Genomic DNA, 17,066 nt, shown 5'->3' on the forward strand with positions numbered 1-17,066 from the left:
TTATTTTTCCCTCATCTTATTCATCCTGTTTATCTTCTTCATCCTTATTTCTTAGAAATAAATAAGCACATAATCCAACAATTTGTGTCTTCCAGCATTTTTCTGTAAGTGGGAAAGAGTAAGAGGAAATAAAGATGCTACCTTTGACAGAAATCAATAATTAACCTGCCATTTCACTAGATCTGGTTTAAAATAAAAAGAATAGTGACAAAGAATAAGAAATCTCCATCAGCAGCCGTGTTCAGTGTCCTTGGGCCCTGAGTAGCAATGCCCCACATTTAATCCTGTGGCTTCGTGATTCCTTACAAAAGGGTTTACACAGATGTACTAGGCACTATGCTAGGTTTAAACAGATGGGACCCACTGAAAGGAAACTCTGCAATGTATAAAATACATTTCATCCAAATGTGTGAAATAAGTCAGATTGAAGGTAATCATTTGCATTGAATAAAAATCTACTGGAAGGCTTTGTTTACATGGAGGAGCTTCCTGAACGCGTTCAGGGGCTTGCTGACACAAATCTACTCAGCAGAGGTGTTTGATATAGACCAAATGGAAATGGAAAATCTTGAGGGATCACAGCCAAGGTTGGATAAAATTCTGAAATTATAAGCCATCGGAAATATGGGTCCTATTATAAAAATGGTATTTATGCCACCTTTTAGTGGCATACTTAGTGTACAAAGCAAGATACATGTATGTACAGTAATTCATTTCCAGTACCGCCACTTCAGAGAAATCATGCAGCAGTTGGTGGCAGAAAGTAATACCTAAATACTGCATGTCCCTAAATACCTGGAACTGCAGGGGTGTTTATCAGGGAAATTGCTCAAAGTGAAATTTTACCAAAAAATCTGAATCCATGTTGTGTGTCAGCACCTACCTCTGTCTGACTGTCTGTCTGTCTGTCTGTCTCTCTCTCTAATTTTGTGGTAATTTTGTGGAATGATGAATGTGCTTGGCCACTTTGGGACTAACTAGTCAGCCCACAAAATTTGTGCTGAGGATTATGTGGTAGAAAATGGTAGTCTTCTTAAAATGGTTTAGAAGGTAACTAAACTGTATGGCTCCTTTTTTTCTGAATTGAAGTGTTCTTTTTTAATATGCAGTATTTGACAATTTTAAAATACAGTTGTTTTAAAGATAAATCTGAATTTTTAAGAGAAATTATTTTAACCTAGTGTTATATTTTCTGCTATAGTCTTGAAAATGGAAACGCCTGACTCTTTATCCAGACATTAAACCAATTCCATGTCACTAAGATTTGTACTTTTATTATTTCAGTTTTCTATTTAGCCTTTTTTTCTCTGAAAAGATTCCTGTGATTGTTTATCTTTTACTTCCTGTTATCCTGACCACAGAAATAATACTTCTTACACACCGAGAAACAGAATTGGGGAATAGTAGTGTGAGATAATGGAGTAAACAGTACGTAACTTCAAGATGAATATTCGGAGAATATATTCAATGGCATAAGTTTTACTGTAACATTTACTACTCTATTAGTTTGAAGAGAAATTAAAGGCAAATTGTACCCTTTAGAGGTATCATGTTTATGCATTGCATTGTTTCCTAACATTTTAGACAAATCATTGTAAAGCTTGCTTTGAGCTAATAAACTGTTTACACTCTGTTTTGCCATGATACTGACGATTTTAAAAAGAACGTAGTTTGAGGGTCCAAGCTTCATTTGCGGGAAAAAAAACAAAACAAAACAAAACAGTATATTGAATTTATCGGTACTTTGAATGAAAGATAAATGCGCTTTTAAAAATGTATAATGTTCTAATGTCATGAAATATTACCTACAACTCTGTTTAACCTGCTGGTAGGAAAATAATACACTTAACGAAGTTTATTACTGTTATTATGTCTTGTCCTGCCCTCACCTTCTGATTCTGTTTCTAAACGTGCGTTCTGCTTCCTTGCTTGCCCGCAGTGCTGAGACAGGGACTGGCCTTCAGTCAGATCTATCGTTTCTCCTTGTCCGACGGCACTCTCGTGGCTGCACAAACGAAAAGCAAGCTCATCCGCTCTCAGACTACTAACGAACCTCAGCTCGTGATATCGTTACACATGCTGCACAGGTAAGCCGTGTTCTGGGGTACCACCTGCCCTTCCCAAGTCAGGAGGAGAGGTTCCAAAAGCAGGAAATCGTCCCAGAGCTTGTCAGGTTTGGTAGACATTTCTGTTGACCAACCGCAGGCATGTAAAGTATAAATTAAGTTAAACTTAAATTGTTATTAACTGTTGGCTAAAAGACAACTCCCGATACTGAAATTCAAAGTAGGGCTACACTTTGAATTTTAGCCTGAATATTAGTGAATTTTATTTTATTTCATTTTGTTTTATTTTATTTTATTTTATGTAGGCCGTGCCACGCGGCTTGTGGGATCTTAGTTCCCCAACCAGGGATCGAACCTGGGCCCTCGGCAGTGAAACCGCGGAGTCCTAACCACCGGACTGCCAGGGAAGTCCCAACACTAGTGAATCTTAAAACCCAGCTGGAAGGCCATAGACTAGCACTAACTTTGCTCTGACATGACTGACTGCCTGTGACATCAGAGAAGGGAATTGATCAGTTCCCAGGGGTGATACATGCAGGGCAGGGATATAGAATGACTTCTGCTCCTGTGTGTTTAAACCTAAAACTTTCAAATATACATACACTTAGAAGGAGTACTTTAGATTGTTATTCTCAGGTTTAAATTAACTTTTTGACATTAGACTTTAAATTGAAGGGTAGTGAACATTTCCATAAAAAATAAAAGTAAGGAAAATTGAATGTTGATTTTAAAGTAAGTGTCATAAACCATATAGTTTTAGAGCACAAATTTAGGGAAATGATTGTATTTCAAGTTATGTAAATATTTACATGTGTGCTACGTAAAACTTTATGAGGTGCCATCAGCAGATATCTAAAGTTGCTTTGAAGTTCTCTTTTATTACATTTCTCAATTATTTATTTTCTTTTTACGAATAAAAAAATCAAGCAGCCCTGTTTGCCAACTGTTAATAAATCCGACCTCAAACTGAAACAATTTGAAAGTGATTACAGATGCGCCACATTTCACCCCCCTAACTGAAAGCTGGTGTTTGACAATTTGTGAAACCTGTTTTGTTTGGATTTGTGAACACGTTTGGTAACTCACAAGTGACTGCCAAGCTGTAAATTAAAGCTCATAGGGCTTGGAAAATCATCCAGCTCAGCAAACCTGCTTTGAGACCAGGAGCGGAGTAGGGTTGCCTGCGAGTTGGGGAATAAGATCACAGACTCGGGACGATCTGCAGTTCCTTCCATGTGGCCTGAGAGGCTCTTGCTTTGCCTTCCAGGGGGGACCCAGGCGAGGGATCTGTTAGACAGGTAATCTAATTCTAAACAGTTTTGGTAACTTTATTGGCTCTAAAGCTTGCAGAGTTTCGAAGAGTTAGGGGCAAGTTGTTTTCCCTCTTAAGTTTACTCTTCATCTTGAGCCAAGTAGCACACATCAAGCTCCAGGCTCACAGATCAGTCTGTTGTTAGGAATTGTAATCTGGCAGATAACTGAAGGCAGTTATACTTGTTTGGGTCGTTTCTTTCAGACAGTACAAGCTCTCAGTTATTCGTGATAACATACCGTTTAATGAGAAAGGTATGTTATGTAATTGGAAGCCCGCTAATGTCTTGTCTAGCGACTATAATTTCAGTATGGTGGTAGTCAAATTTAAACACAGCTTCCTCTGTAGAACCACAGACGTCTTAATGAGTGGACTGAAAAACATCCCTCTTGGTCCAAAACGCTGCATGTTCACTCTTGCCCGTAATTGCAGATTGTTTCATCAAAGTATTATCCTTTCCTTCCATGTCGTTCGTTCTTTTAAAGAAATGAGGCGATCTCATTTTCGAAAATTAATAACAACTTGCTCAGTGTCTTCCCTTTTATCTTATATTTCTTTCCTCATCCTACAGAGAGCAGAATGTGTGTGTAATGAATCCGGATCTGACTGGACCAGCGATGGGGAAGCCATTGAATCCAATTAGCTCTAGCAGCCCTGCCCATCAGGCCATGTGCAGTGGGAACCCCGGTCAGGACATGACCCTAAGCAGCAATATAAATTTCCCCATGAACGGCCCAAAGGAACAAATGGGCATGCCCATGGGCAGGTTCGGTGGTTCCGGGGGAATGAACCACGTGTCGAGCATGCCGGCGGCCACTCCTCAGGGTAGTAACTATGCACTCAAGATGAACAGCCCCTCACAAGGCAGCCCGGGCCTGAATCCAGGACAGCCCAGCTCCATGCTCTCACCGAGGCATCGCATGAGCCCTGGCGTGGCCGGAAGCCCTCGAATCACCCCCAGTCAGTTTTCCCCCGCAGGAAGCTTGCATTCGCCCGTGGGAGTTTGCAGCAGCACAGGAAATAGCCATAGCTACACCAACAGTTCCCTCAACGCGCTGCAGGCCCTCAGCGAGGGGCACGGGGTCTCGCTGGGCTCGTCGCTGGCTTCGCCGGACCTCAAAATGGGCAACTTGCAAAACTCCCCGGTGAATATGAATCCTCCCCCGCTCAGCAAGATGGGAAGCTTAGACTCCAAAGACTGTTTCGGGCTCTACGGGGAGCCCTCGGAAGGCCCAGCCGGGCCAGCAGAGAGCAGCTGCCACCCGGGGGAGCAGAAGGATGCCGGCGAGGCCGGGGGCGGCGAGAGGCCTGACGGGCAGGGCAGACTGCATGACGGCAAGGGGCAGACCAAACTCCTGCAGCTGCTAACCACCAAATCCGACCAGACGGAGCCTTCGCCCTTGCCTGGCGCTCTGTCGGACACCAGCAAGGACTCCACGGGCAGCTTGCCTGGCTCTGGGTCGACGCACGGAACCTCGCTCAAGGAGAAGCATAAGATTTTGCACAGACTCCTGCAGGACAGCAGTTCCCCCGTGGACTTGGCGAAGCTGACAGCGGAAGCCACGGGCAAAGAGCTGAGCCAGGAGGCCAGCAGCACGGCTCCTGGGTCCGAGGTGACTATTAAGCAGGAGCCAGTGAGCCCCAAGAAGAAAGAGAATGCACTACTTCGCTACCTGCTCGATAAAGATGATACTAAAGATATCGGTTTACCGGAGATCACCCCCAAACTGGAGCGACTGGACAGTAAGACAGACCCTGCCAGTAACACGAAATTAATCACGATGAAAACTGAGAAGGAGGAGATGAGCTTTGAGCCCGGTGACCAGGTGAGTTTTGTCCTGTGTCCTCCCCAGTGTACTAAACCGTAGCCATCAGGGATTTCTCCACAGGGGGCCTTCTGAGGCCTCAGGTGACTGGATAAAAATAAGTCTTCTCCTTTGTTCTTGCTTTGAAACAGAGTTAATTCTCACTGAGGCCGCGTGTTCCAAACACTCTGTCTAGCAAAGAGTGACGTCGTTATAGAGCTGACTTTTATCTTGTAAAGGGTCGAGTGGTGATATTTCAGGCTTTGCAGGCCACACACTGTCTGCCACAGCTATTTAGTTCCTCCCCTGGCTTGCAGACACAGCCCTAGACACTACACAGGAACAAACGAGGGTGCTGTGTTTCAGTCAAACTGATATTTGAATTTTATACAATTTTCGCGTGTCACAAGATACTCTTCTTTTGATTTTTTTTTTTCGATTATTAGAAAATGTAAGTCCATTCTTAGTGCATGGGCCATACAAAAACAGGTGGTGGGCAGGATTTAGCCCGCAGGCCAGCTGGGGTTTACTGACCCCTGTTATTAGAAGATACCTAAATTGGAGATAATCACTTCCTCAAAAGTGGGCTTTGTCAGGACAGACTTAATTATTTTTTACTTGCCTTTCCCTTTTTAAGGGCAGAGGCTGACTGGTTTTCAGACTCAATGAAGATCATTCTACCTCTCTTTATTCTCAGTCACGACTTCTGCTTAACGCTGAAGAATTTCTTAGACCGTCGGTATAAAAAGTATTTAAGGGGAAATGGAGAGCAGAGGGGAGGTAAAGTTGGCCTTGATGTTGGTAGAGCGGAACCATCAAATATAAGTGCAAAACTGAAATAATAGGTTGCGTTATCTGTTGTTCTTACGTGAAAAATTAATTTCCTGAGAAAATCAAGGATAGCTAAAGCGATATTCAGAGTCATTCTTGATGACACTCTGAGGTAGTGACATCACAGAGGGAAAATGCAAACTGTTTAAAATTTTCCTATTTAAAAAAAAAAAATGATTTATTGCTGACAATAATGACTTGGCATAAGGGGTTTTCTGGGGAATCAACGACCGGTGGGGTAAAGATCCAAGACTTCATCAACCCTGCCATCCCTGAGCGCTGCCTTAAGTCGTGATGGGTTAAGAAGTGAAGAAGCTGCACAGGCCTCTCTACTTAAAACGGTTCACTGATATGACCTTGAAACTTGTTTTACAAGTGGACGTTTTAGGTGTCGCTGTCTTCAGGGACTAGGTAGGTGTGCATGGGGAGACGAGAGAGGAGCACCCCTGGCCGTCACCTTGGACCTCCCGGGTGGAGGCTGACCGAGCAGCAGCTCTGGGGTGGAGAGCACAGATCGGAGGGGCCGAGGCCAGCCGTGCTTGGACAGCCGGCCTCCTTCCAGGTCCCGAGCACGCAGCTTCCTGTCTGTCTTTCACTTTGATGTCTGGACAGCTGCTACCATTCCCTGTGCCCTTCATGAGGGAAACAGCGTAATTGTGTAAACACCTTTGGTGAGGATGAATCCTTAAACTTGGATGTTAGTGCTGAGTTCTCTACACCAGCTACTCTGTGATGCTGTAAGATCATTGCGTGGGGGGACCCGGGGGCTCAGCGGAAAGTTAATAACAATATCTTGGATAAAGTGTAGTGTAAAAGCATATTGACAGCTGTAGATGTTTTAATCTTTTGAGGTTTACTAGATTAGAATACGCAGAGCTAGTGGCAGTTCAGAGTGGCAGGCAGAGATACTGTCACTCAGGTCTCTTGACACATGCTAGAGGGCAAGATGGTGACTCATGAGGTCCCCCTTGGCTTAGTGGCTAAGTGGCTGGTCCCCCGCTCCATAAACAGAATTTATTTCTATCCCAGGCCTGAGGCCCTGGGGACTTAGACGGTCAGGGAAGGAGGGTGCTGTTTGGCATTTGTGTGTTTACCTATATGATTACACTAACTTCATACAAGAAACTGACAAAGAAGTTCTGTTTGTTTTTTTAAAGTCCTTGAGTCACTTGCATGTTTCTGATTGGTATTTAAAAGAACGTTTTTTCTGATCAACGTTATCTCACTTTGGGAACTTAAAGCACAGAGTGTTATCAGCACAAACCTGTCATTTTGGGTGGACACACACACACACACTCACACTCACCCATACACACAGTATTTTTTTTCTTAATGAAACCCAGTTCCTGGTTTTACCGTCCATCTATTCCCATTTAAAACTCCACCAAAAAAATACTGCTTCAGAGCAATTTTAACATCAAAAACATTGCAGCTTGAAAAAAAAGGTTACCACAGGAAGTGTGCATTACCTAAATTTAGATCAAAGTTAGAATGACTTACTTTAAGAAAAAAAAAAAAACAGGGATTCTTTCACTTCCCGCCCTCCTTCACTTTTCCCAAATACAGGTTGATTGTATCTCCTATTGACTTCTGTACAAATTTATCAAAGGTTTTTCTTTCACTTCAGGGGAACACAACACATTTTTATTCAGTAAGTTAAACTGTTAGCGAGCCTGAATTGCACAGTTGACTGTCTTGTTATTTAGACTCAGAAAAGAGCCATTATCCGAGGGTGTGTTTAACCTATCACTAACTTATTAAGGGCAGGAAGTACTTCGATGGTGCCATTATACCTAAAATAGCATTCTTCACTCGGTAGAGTATTTAAACAACATTTGTTTCTACAGTGTTTCATAACCAACAGGAAAGAATGACAGAAAAATTTCCGATATGTTCACTGACTTTTAAGTTATATACTTATTTACACAATGGAGCATGTGTAAATGATACTAACTGAATGGTACTCTTATGCTCTTTCTTAATGCTACTGGGCCACTTATGATGAGGGTTTAGAAATAGTCTGTAAAGAATTTCTTCTTGTTATTTGGGTCCATTAGAAAAGCAAACCATATTTTAAACTGGTAGTGTCCTGAAGATTTCCCTCCACATGTGGTAGAATTGTGTTGCCATTTTTTAAAGCAATTTTATGTTAGGCAAATGTGGTAAAAGAACAGTTTTTAAAAAAATTTTGGAAACACTGTTCTGTAATTTATTAGAATACATGTATTAAAATACGTATGTTCTTTATATTTCCTTCAGAAAACAAACTGATTTGACACATGAAAAATTTATAAAACCAGAAAAAATTGCAGAAATCAAGTCCAATTTTCATTTTGTAGAACTTTTACAAAAATCTTTCTGACTCATTTTCTGCCTGAAATAGTTTAAACCAACTCTTCAAATTGATGTGGCTAATTTGAGCATTCGAAGAGATGCCTAAGCAAAACTTTGAAGTATCTTGGCAAAGCGTTTTCAAGGAAGGCATTAATCTTTTTGTTTTGTGAAGAAATCATGCCTAAGAAAGGAACTAGATAGGAACTAGAAGAACTTTTGATGAGAATTAAAGCTTACTTAGGGGCAGAAATGTTTGATCAGAAACTTCATGTGATCAAATGCACCCCTTCCAGGACTTACATGACTACAGAAGAAAATGCCCGTAGTCGTCAAATTTTATTCCTAGGCAACCAAAGGTGTAGAGATATTTTCCTTGAAAAAGAACATTTCAAGTAAATTTGAGACAGTTAGATTAATTTAAATGCATACTCCAAATATTGACAAGAAATAAACACAAGCAAAGCAATATTATCTCTAGTGGGGAAATTTTCATAATGCATTTTTCTGATGGTAAGCTGAATGAATTCATATACTATACTGTCCATAGTTAAGGGTCTCCAAAGAACCAGTTCCTTCTGAATATAACACCAAGAAGTCCCTGCATGACTTTCTTAAGATAAATAAGTGTTTAGTTACTTGTCAAAGCTAGACTGATCCACAGTTGAATTTGATCAGCTCTTAGAAATGGCAAAGATTAAAATTTGAAAATCAGTTTTAATATATGCTTTTTAAAAATAAAAATCAAGGAAAATCATGGATTTTAAATTATCTAATTATTTGAAATAAAGAACCAATAAATAGGTTTAAACCATCCAAATATATTAATGTTTTATATAGCTATGTATATATAGAGAGAGAGCTTAACTTTAGACTTAATTTTAAACTCATCATATTCGACACAAGAGTAGATCACAAAGGAAGAATCGTGAATCCTATCATTAGAACTCTTTGAAACTATGATAGTTATTTTTCTATTCAAGATGGTTTAAAGTATCATTTTATTTGTGTGAAAAGAATAAAGGTAAAAAGGAAAGGTGGGAGTCTAGACCCAGACTATTAATCTATATTGTAAAAGCTTTCTTTTACGCATGTCTGGGATTGGGAGCAAATATAAGAGCATCCATTGAGGAAAATAATATACTTTATTTTTATTATTGTTTATATGAACCTATTTATTTGGGCTGTTTCTCATTCAAGGCATCTGCAAAGCTTTCTCAAGAGGTAGCTTATTACTTATTACGGCCCACCCTCTCACCCCTCCACAAACAATGAATTTTAAAATACTCTACACAAGGCAGCATTACTGTAGTAGGGAAACCTGGTTTCCTAGGACAGCAATAAACTTCACAGTTTATTAGAACCTCTTAATACCTCTGTAGCTATTTTCATGATACAACTATAAGGATATTTATCCATCTTTTTTTTTTTTTTTTTTTTTTTTATGGCTGCGTTGGGTCTTTGTTGCTGCGCGCGGGCTTCGTCTAGTTGCGGCGAGCGGGGGCTACTCTTCGTTGCGGTGCGCGGACTTCTCATTGCGGTGGCTTCTCTTGTTGCGGAGCACGGGCTCTGGGCTCACGGTCTTCAGTAGTTGTGGCTCGCGAGCTCTGGAGCGCAGGCTCAGTAGCTGTGGCGCACGGGCTTAGTTGATCCGCGGCATGTGGGATCTTCCCGGACCAGGGCTCAAACCCGTGTCCCCTGCATTGGCAGGCGGATTCTTAACCACTGTGCCACCAGGGAAGTCCCTATCCATCTTTATGAAACTTTTTTCTGAGAAATTATAGAAATGATAGGAATTTCTATGAGAAATTGAGTTGATTCTGGGAAATGTTTTAAATTACCGGTTAAAATAGTTGAAGGAACCCATCGGGTTGACTGAGTGTCCATTGCTATGTTCCAGGCACCGTCCTCAGAGGGCAACAAGTGCTTATTACACTGATGTTTGTATCTTACGTATTCAGCAAAACATGATAACGATAGCTTTCCAACGGAGTCACTTTACACATGTTTAACTTACCCAAAATTGTCCATACACATTCAGAAGAAGAAAAAAAAAAAGGAGAGATAGCTATTAAATAAATGGTTAAGTCACGTGAGCAGTTTTGCCCACCGTTCAAGAGACTTAACTGGGTTTTGGTTCCCTTGAAGCTCCAGTAGTGTGGAAATGTAGCTACAGGCTTTTTCAGTGCGGAATGGCCCCCACGTAAACTTCGTCATTTCGGACTCAGCCAAAGAAACAGTGATGTGCTTTCACTCTGGAGGGAAAACTGGCTGTGTTGCCCTTGGTGGAGGGGACATACAATAAGGTTCCTTCCCGAGCCGTTCTAAGGATCATTTTGTCTGTGTCTGTCTATACTTTAGGATGCTAACTTTGGAACCTAACCCTTACCTAAGATGTAGCTCTCCCAAGTTTGATCCCTCCCTCTTTTGTTAGAAACGGGTGGCTAAAAGTAACTAGAGAATGGTCTTGTAATTGCTCAAACAGTGCATTAGGAATTCCCTGGAAAATGGATCTCCAAGTTCTCGCTAAGCTAGTTGACTCTGAACAAAGAATCCAATAAAATATCACTTCATTGTATCCGTCCTAACTTGAGAAATTATGTCCAGTAAAAAGACTTCCTATATAGATTTACATTTGCCATAAATTGCAAAAACCTTAGTAAATGCAGCTTCTAGTGTATACAATAAAACTGTAAGCCATTCTGCTTTAAGTATACCTCATGTCAGATGTAAATGCTTTCATTTGAATTGCCAGTGTAGACAAAAGGGTTAGTCACATGGTCAAGGATTCAAAGTCCATCCAGTGACTTGGGGGAAGTTGCCTAACTTGTGTTTTTCCACCTACACATCAGGAGAATCATTCTTATCACTCTCTTCACTAGAAAGTAATCCTGGGAGTTAACTTAGCCATTTACTTATGTGGTTGGCGCTGTCTGATTTTAAATACTTGGCACACAGATAGGTTCTACTTAAACGAATATAAATTCAGTTGAGCTCTCTGGAAGAAAAGCACTAGGTGTGAAATAGTGGTAATATGTACCTTATTATTTTAATGTTGGTAGTTGAAAGGAAATTATTTTAACAAAGGGAAAAGCCATAAGAAATATTTTTATGGCTTCTGTAAAGTCAAATTAATAGCTGCTATGTTTTCATCCTGCTTCCCTGCATTTGTCACCAAAGCTGGTGAGTGACTGAGAAAGCCAGTGTCATTCGAAACTGAAAGTGTAAGCAGGAAAAAAACACGACTCAAATGGAAAAGACAGGGCTGAGCTGCTCATGGGTACTTCAAGCTCCTCGTGCGTTTCACTCCTTGCTCTTAAAAAAAAAAGAAAGAAAGAAAGAAAGAAAAACAAAGTTCTAAAAGGAAATGACCATTTACTAAATACTGATTTCGTGTAAATTTGGATCATATTTTCCACCAATTTTTCGTTGTTGTTATTTCTTCAGAAGAGTTAAGCACAAAACCTAGGCCAGGACTGTAAGTCGTAGTACACCCATGGTTAATGAGAAATACACATACTCATAATTAACTGAATTATTAGCATAAAATAAAGGGGAATTTACAAATTACCAGTGAATCACAGCGCTAGAAGAGAGCTTTCTTTCTAATTCAGTCACCTCTCTTTTCACAGATGAGGAAACTGAGGAGCAAGAGATTAAATTATTTGTCCTTTGTTGATTTGATTTTTTTTTAAAGATGATCAATTAACTGTTAGGCCTGAGGTTTGCATGTGTCTGCATCTCTTGTTTGGCTCTGGTGCCTTATACCGGTTAGGTCTGTAACTGCAAACCGGGCCTGGGGCGCCCACTCTTCGCGTGGGACCGGATAAACTCTTCTGTTTGTTAACCGCAGCCTGGCAGTGAGCTGGACAACTTGGAGGAGATTTTGGATGATTTGCAGAATAGTCAATTACCACAGCTTTTCCCAGACACAAGGCCAGGCGCCCCTGCTGGATCAGTTGACAAGCAAGCCATCATCAATGACCTCATGCAACTCACAGCCGAGAGCAGCCCTGTTACACCTGCTGGAGCCCAGAAAACAGCGTTGCGAATTTCACAGAGCAGTGAGTATGAGATATTGATGGTTATGCCAAGAAATTCCCATGTTATCACCATCAGAAACAGGGGTTATTAAAATCTGACGCAAACAGCTTAGTCACTTCAAGGTTTTTATGGTCAGATAGCACCACCTACCGTCCCAGCCCTCCAAAACAGTATTCAGGGTGGATTCTAGTAAACATGGCCTTTCTGCAGGCGCTTGTGGTTAATATAATCAACACGGGGTGAGACTGACCTGCATTGATAAAGTTCTTCGGATGATTGTCATACTTCCCTTCATTTCAGTTACTGCCTTCAGAAATGGAGTTTTAAAATAGATTTTCTGTGTCTTAATATATGGCTGAATACTTAAAAGACAGAAACTTAGAAAGTTATGCTGACTTTTCAGGAATAATATACTACTAAAAATTTTTTATCAAAACACTTTCTCATTCTACATGAAAGGGCTACACACATTAAAAATATCTTGTCCTATCTCTTAGGAATCCTCATATAAATATCCATTTTACATGGAAATTTATCATATAAATGTTTTCTAAGTGCATCTTAAGTTTAATTAGTATGATATACAGCTGGAAGACCTTAGACTGTTTTATAAGTGACATTTTTTATCGCTTACTTTTATTTTTTTAATTTCATTTATTTATTTATTTATTTATTTGGCTGCGCTGTGTGGCTTGCAGGATCTCATTTCCCTGTTTTTTTGTTTTGTTTTTTTTTTTTTGGCCGCACCATGCAGCATGTGGGATCTTAGTTCCCCGACCAGGGATCGAACCTGTGCCCCCTGCAGTGGAAGTTCAGAGTCTTATCCACTGGACCACCAGGGAATTCCCTATTTTATATTTTTGTAAGTTTAAGATGAGGTCTTTCTTCACCTTGAACACTTAGTTTACAAACTTGATAGTTAGCTAAAGTTGTCCGATAGTTTTGAGCAAAAGAAAATATCTTTCCTGCGCTAGGGACATGATCTGTAGAAAGACAGAGAACCTCTTCAGTGTTAAATTGGTGAACAGAATGATTTTTCCCTCTTCAAATACAGTTTGACCCAAAGCTTAGCATCTGTTCTCAAATCAGAAATGGCAACCATCAACCAAATCACAAAATATCCTTGATTAATAGATCTTTTCTCAAAGTGATTTGTGATCATTCTGAAAAGGGTAAAACAACACAGAGTTTTTGTTAGTTATGTGTCAAACGTGCCTACTTCTTAGGGAACGGAGGGTTGCTTATGGCCTATGAGAGATCACAAAGTTAGAGAGTTGAGAAGTGAGTAAGAAACACAGTAGCGGGTTTATGCTCGTGACCCAGCGGAGTTAATGGAGGACTGCATGGAAACTCATGGTTTCTCCTCTATCTGTACCTCCTGATGGTATTCAGACTACTGAATGGTAACCAGATAACTAAACCTGAGGAAGTCAGCTTAAGCATGTACATCTTTTTCATTTAAACCCTAATTCTTCTAAATATTTTATTTCCGTTATTGATTGTTAAGAACGTTAACGTGTTTCAAATGTTCTATTTCATACTGTGTTTATATAATTAAGAGAAAATAAAGTCCTTGATATTATTTAATATATTAGCTCTATGAATTGTAATTTATAATATCTTTGTTCTTGTAGAAACATTGTTATCAAATCACTGGTTGTCTGTGTGATAGTATAGTGCACTGGTGTAGTACTTACCGCACAATAAACTCTTGTGAACTAACCATAAGAATCCTTTCAAATATAAATGTATCTGGAATTTAAAGAAGCTATATTTAGAAGACTTAACAGGGCCCTAAATCTTCAATACTAACTTCAGGTACCAGAGTTCACACATTTAAAGATTTTAACTTTCAATGAGAGTAGACATTTTTAACCTAATTTTATTCCTAGGAAAGTCCAATTAAAAAATGATAGTCTTATGTCCAAACCACATGTATCTGGGTTTGGTGCTATATGCAGGAGATGTTTATGGCTTCACAGCTGTGACAAAGCAATATTGCTAAATTCAAATAATATATGAAAAAAATATGTTAGTAGTTTCCTTAACAAATACAGTTGAATATTAGAAGTTAATACTGGGGAGAAAAATATATGGTAAATAACAGACATCTTCTTTTTTTTCCTTTTACTTCTTTTTTGTTTTGCAAGGTTGTCAAGAATTAAATTAGAGACTTGTTGATTAGAGTGCAAGTCTATGTTTTTGCGCCACATGTTTTTTTGTCTGTGAATTTGTCTTTTATATAGGCAGTTGGTCCCTGACATGCATATCTTTGTTATTTTACAAACGATATTTTCCCTGAACACTACTTCTGTTGCTGTTTTCCATTATCCTATATTAACCTTAAATTTTCATTTGTTTTCTCCTTAGCTTTTAATAACCCACGACCAGGGCAACTGGGCAGGTTATTGCCAAACCAGAATTTACCACTTGACATCACATTGCAAAGCCCAACTGGTGCTGGACCTTTCCCACCAATCAGAAACAGTAGTCCCTACTCAGTGATACCTCAGCCAGGAATGATGGGTAATCAAGGGATGATAGGAAACCAAGGAAATTTAGGGAACAGTAGCACAGGTAAGGGCTCAAATGTGCTGTTAACTTTATTGGTGGGTTATTTAACTTAATGATGTATTCATCCACATCAAACTAGTAGAATTATTCAAGTGAAATTTTTTATGCTAGAAACTAACATTTGAATGTAACTAAATTCTGCAAATTTTCACTGCGAGCGTGGTATGTGAAACATCGGAAAGCATTCAAGTAAGCTGACCCTTTTATTCTGTGATCATTGTTTTTACAAGGGTTCTAATCATTAATCCTATGGCATAGGCTCATTTCACTTCTATTCCAGTTACTATTCCAGACATTGTAGTGATATGTGTAAAATAATTTGGTGGTTGCTAGCGTGTCGTGATAATCTGCTGATAACCCCAGAACTTCCTGTTAGTTGATGACTTGTGTTGGGCGAATTTCAGAATGAAGGTTTAAAATTCAACCAACCTTTTATACTCGTAACGATAGCAATTCTCATTCCAAAAAAAAATTAATTAAAAATAACGAACTTAAAAAAAATAAATAAATAACGAACTTTACATAGTAGTGTGCCTAGCCTAAGAGTAGCTGATCCAGGGCCTCCATTTTTAAAGATCTGTGAAGTTGCCTGTGATCTGGTTTGGCCCCTGACCTGCTGTAACTTAAGGTGTCTGCCAAGTTGCCCATGCATATTCCTAAGTGGTAGTCACCGTCATAGCAGCAGCCGTACTCCCAAACCTCCACCCAGTTCAGGCTAGGAATCACTGCTGCAGCATTGATTGCTATTACCACCACGTCCTGTACCCTGTGGTATCTGTACCCTATGGTATCCTGTACCATTAGGATGCTAAGTTTTCTAATGGAGAACTGCTCACAGTTTACCGCTGGAGACAAAGGCATTGAAAGAAACAGATATTATAAAAAGAACTTCTATTCATGGGTTTTAATTCTTGGTATTTTTTTAGCTTAGTCTGTAATCCCTGTATACACATTGCCATTTGGATAGTTAACAGAAAATAGGAGTTCAATCTAAGGTTTGAAAAGATGGATTTCTTTTTTAACTTTCTGTTGTTGGTAAGCAATTCATGGGAAATGTGAAGAATGTTGTACTAAAATAGTTTATTCATTCAGCAAGTATTTATTAGGTGCCTACTCTATGTGCCAGGCACTGACTACATCACTAATTTATTTATTCGCAGAAACAATGCCATATTAGTTTTACATTATTTTTACAATAAAGTATTGATTTATATAAGTAAAATATTGACTTATGTAAAATTCTATGAGGGAAAAGGAGCCAATGATTTATGAAAGGTGGCTTCTTATTATTGGAATACAAGAAGATCTGGGTTCTTGGAGGAATCTTTAGGAATTTGGGGATATACCTATATTCAAATCTGGGCAGCCTGGAGATGACTGGCATCTAGGCTATGAAGATCATACAATGCCTGTGCTTTGTTTCAAAAAGAAAAATGAAAAAAACCTGAAAGAGACTACCCCGGTTACAATTGCATTAATATTTCGAATTATGGATTATTTTCCCTCCTGCTTTCTATACTTTCTATAATCTTGTTATATTAATTAGATAATAGATTTTTTGAAAAAGAAAATGCCTTTTCTCCCACATCTTTGTGTAATTCAAACCTAGCCTTAAAACGGTTTTTAAAATATGTATTAACATGATATTGTTCTAACTTGTTCAGTCTAATTACCCTTTACTCTAAATCATCCTAATGCAGCACATTCTCATTTCACCAGTGAAAAACTATCCACAATACATGTTCTCTCCATTTCTGAAATAATACCCTATTTTTAGTTGTTTATCATGATTAAAGTAAATGAAAGCAAGCCATGTCTCTGAAAGCAGGACTGTTACACATGCATTATTAAACGCTTCAGAATGAAGGGTCCTCACTTGGGGTTGTTCCCCTTTAGGATATCAAGTCTTAGCCCGTGTCTGGCCATTGCCAGCATCTCGGGGGCCAGGCCAGAGAGAGCAAACACGTGATCTGCCCAGCAGTGTTGTGCTCTTCTCACTGGTGTGTGTGGTCACAGAGCTGTTACTATCTCACGTGTAGAAGGGTTTTTACAAATCTGTCCCGACGCAGCCTAGACCTATATCGCCAGGAATGTGGTGGTCCA

The 17,066-nt window shown here is 39.6% G+C and overlaps 1 protein-coding gene across 10 annotated transcripts in view; it reads left to right on the forward strand.

Moving 5' to 3' along the window:
- Positions 1–17,066, forward strand: part of NCOA2 (nuclear receptor coactivator 2) — a 270,200-nt gene that overhangs the window by 219,189 nt on the left and 33,945 nt on the right. For 9 of the 10 annotated variants that reach the window (XR_014236375.1, XM_082363382.1, XM_082363378.1 and 6 more), the window contains 4 exons: positions 1,940–2,087; positions 3,950–5,204; positions 12,199–12,409; positions 14,760–14,966. Coding sequence is in view for 9 of the 10 variants with exons in the window: in XM_082363382.1 (XP_082219508.1) it covers positions 1,940–2,087; positions 3,950–5,204; positions 12,199–12,409; positions 14,760–14,966 (1,821 nt within the window). In the remaining variant the exon portion in view is untranslated. The remainder of the gene's footprint in view (positions 1–1,939; positions 2,088–3,949; positions 5,205–12,198; positions 12,410–14,759; positions 14,967–17,066) is intronic. The other variant, XM_082363379.1, reaches the window with a different exon arrangement.

The sequence above is a fragment of the Balaenoptera borealis genome, assembly GCF_965194805.1.
Source record: "Balaenoptera borealis genome assembly, chromosome: 17".
NCBI classification, from domain to species: domain Eukaryota; kingdom Metazoa; phylum Chordata; class Mammalia; order Artiodactyla; family Balaenopteridae; genus Balaenoptera; species Balaenoptera borealis.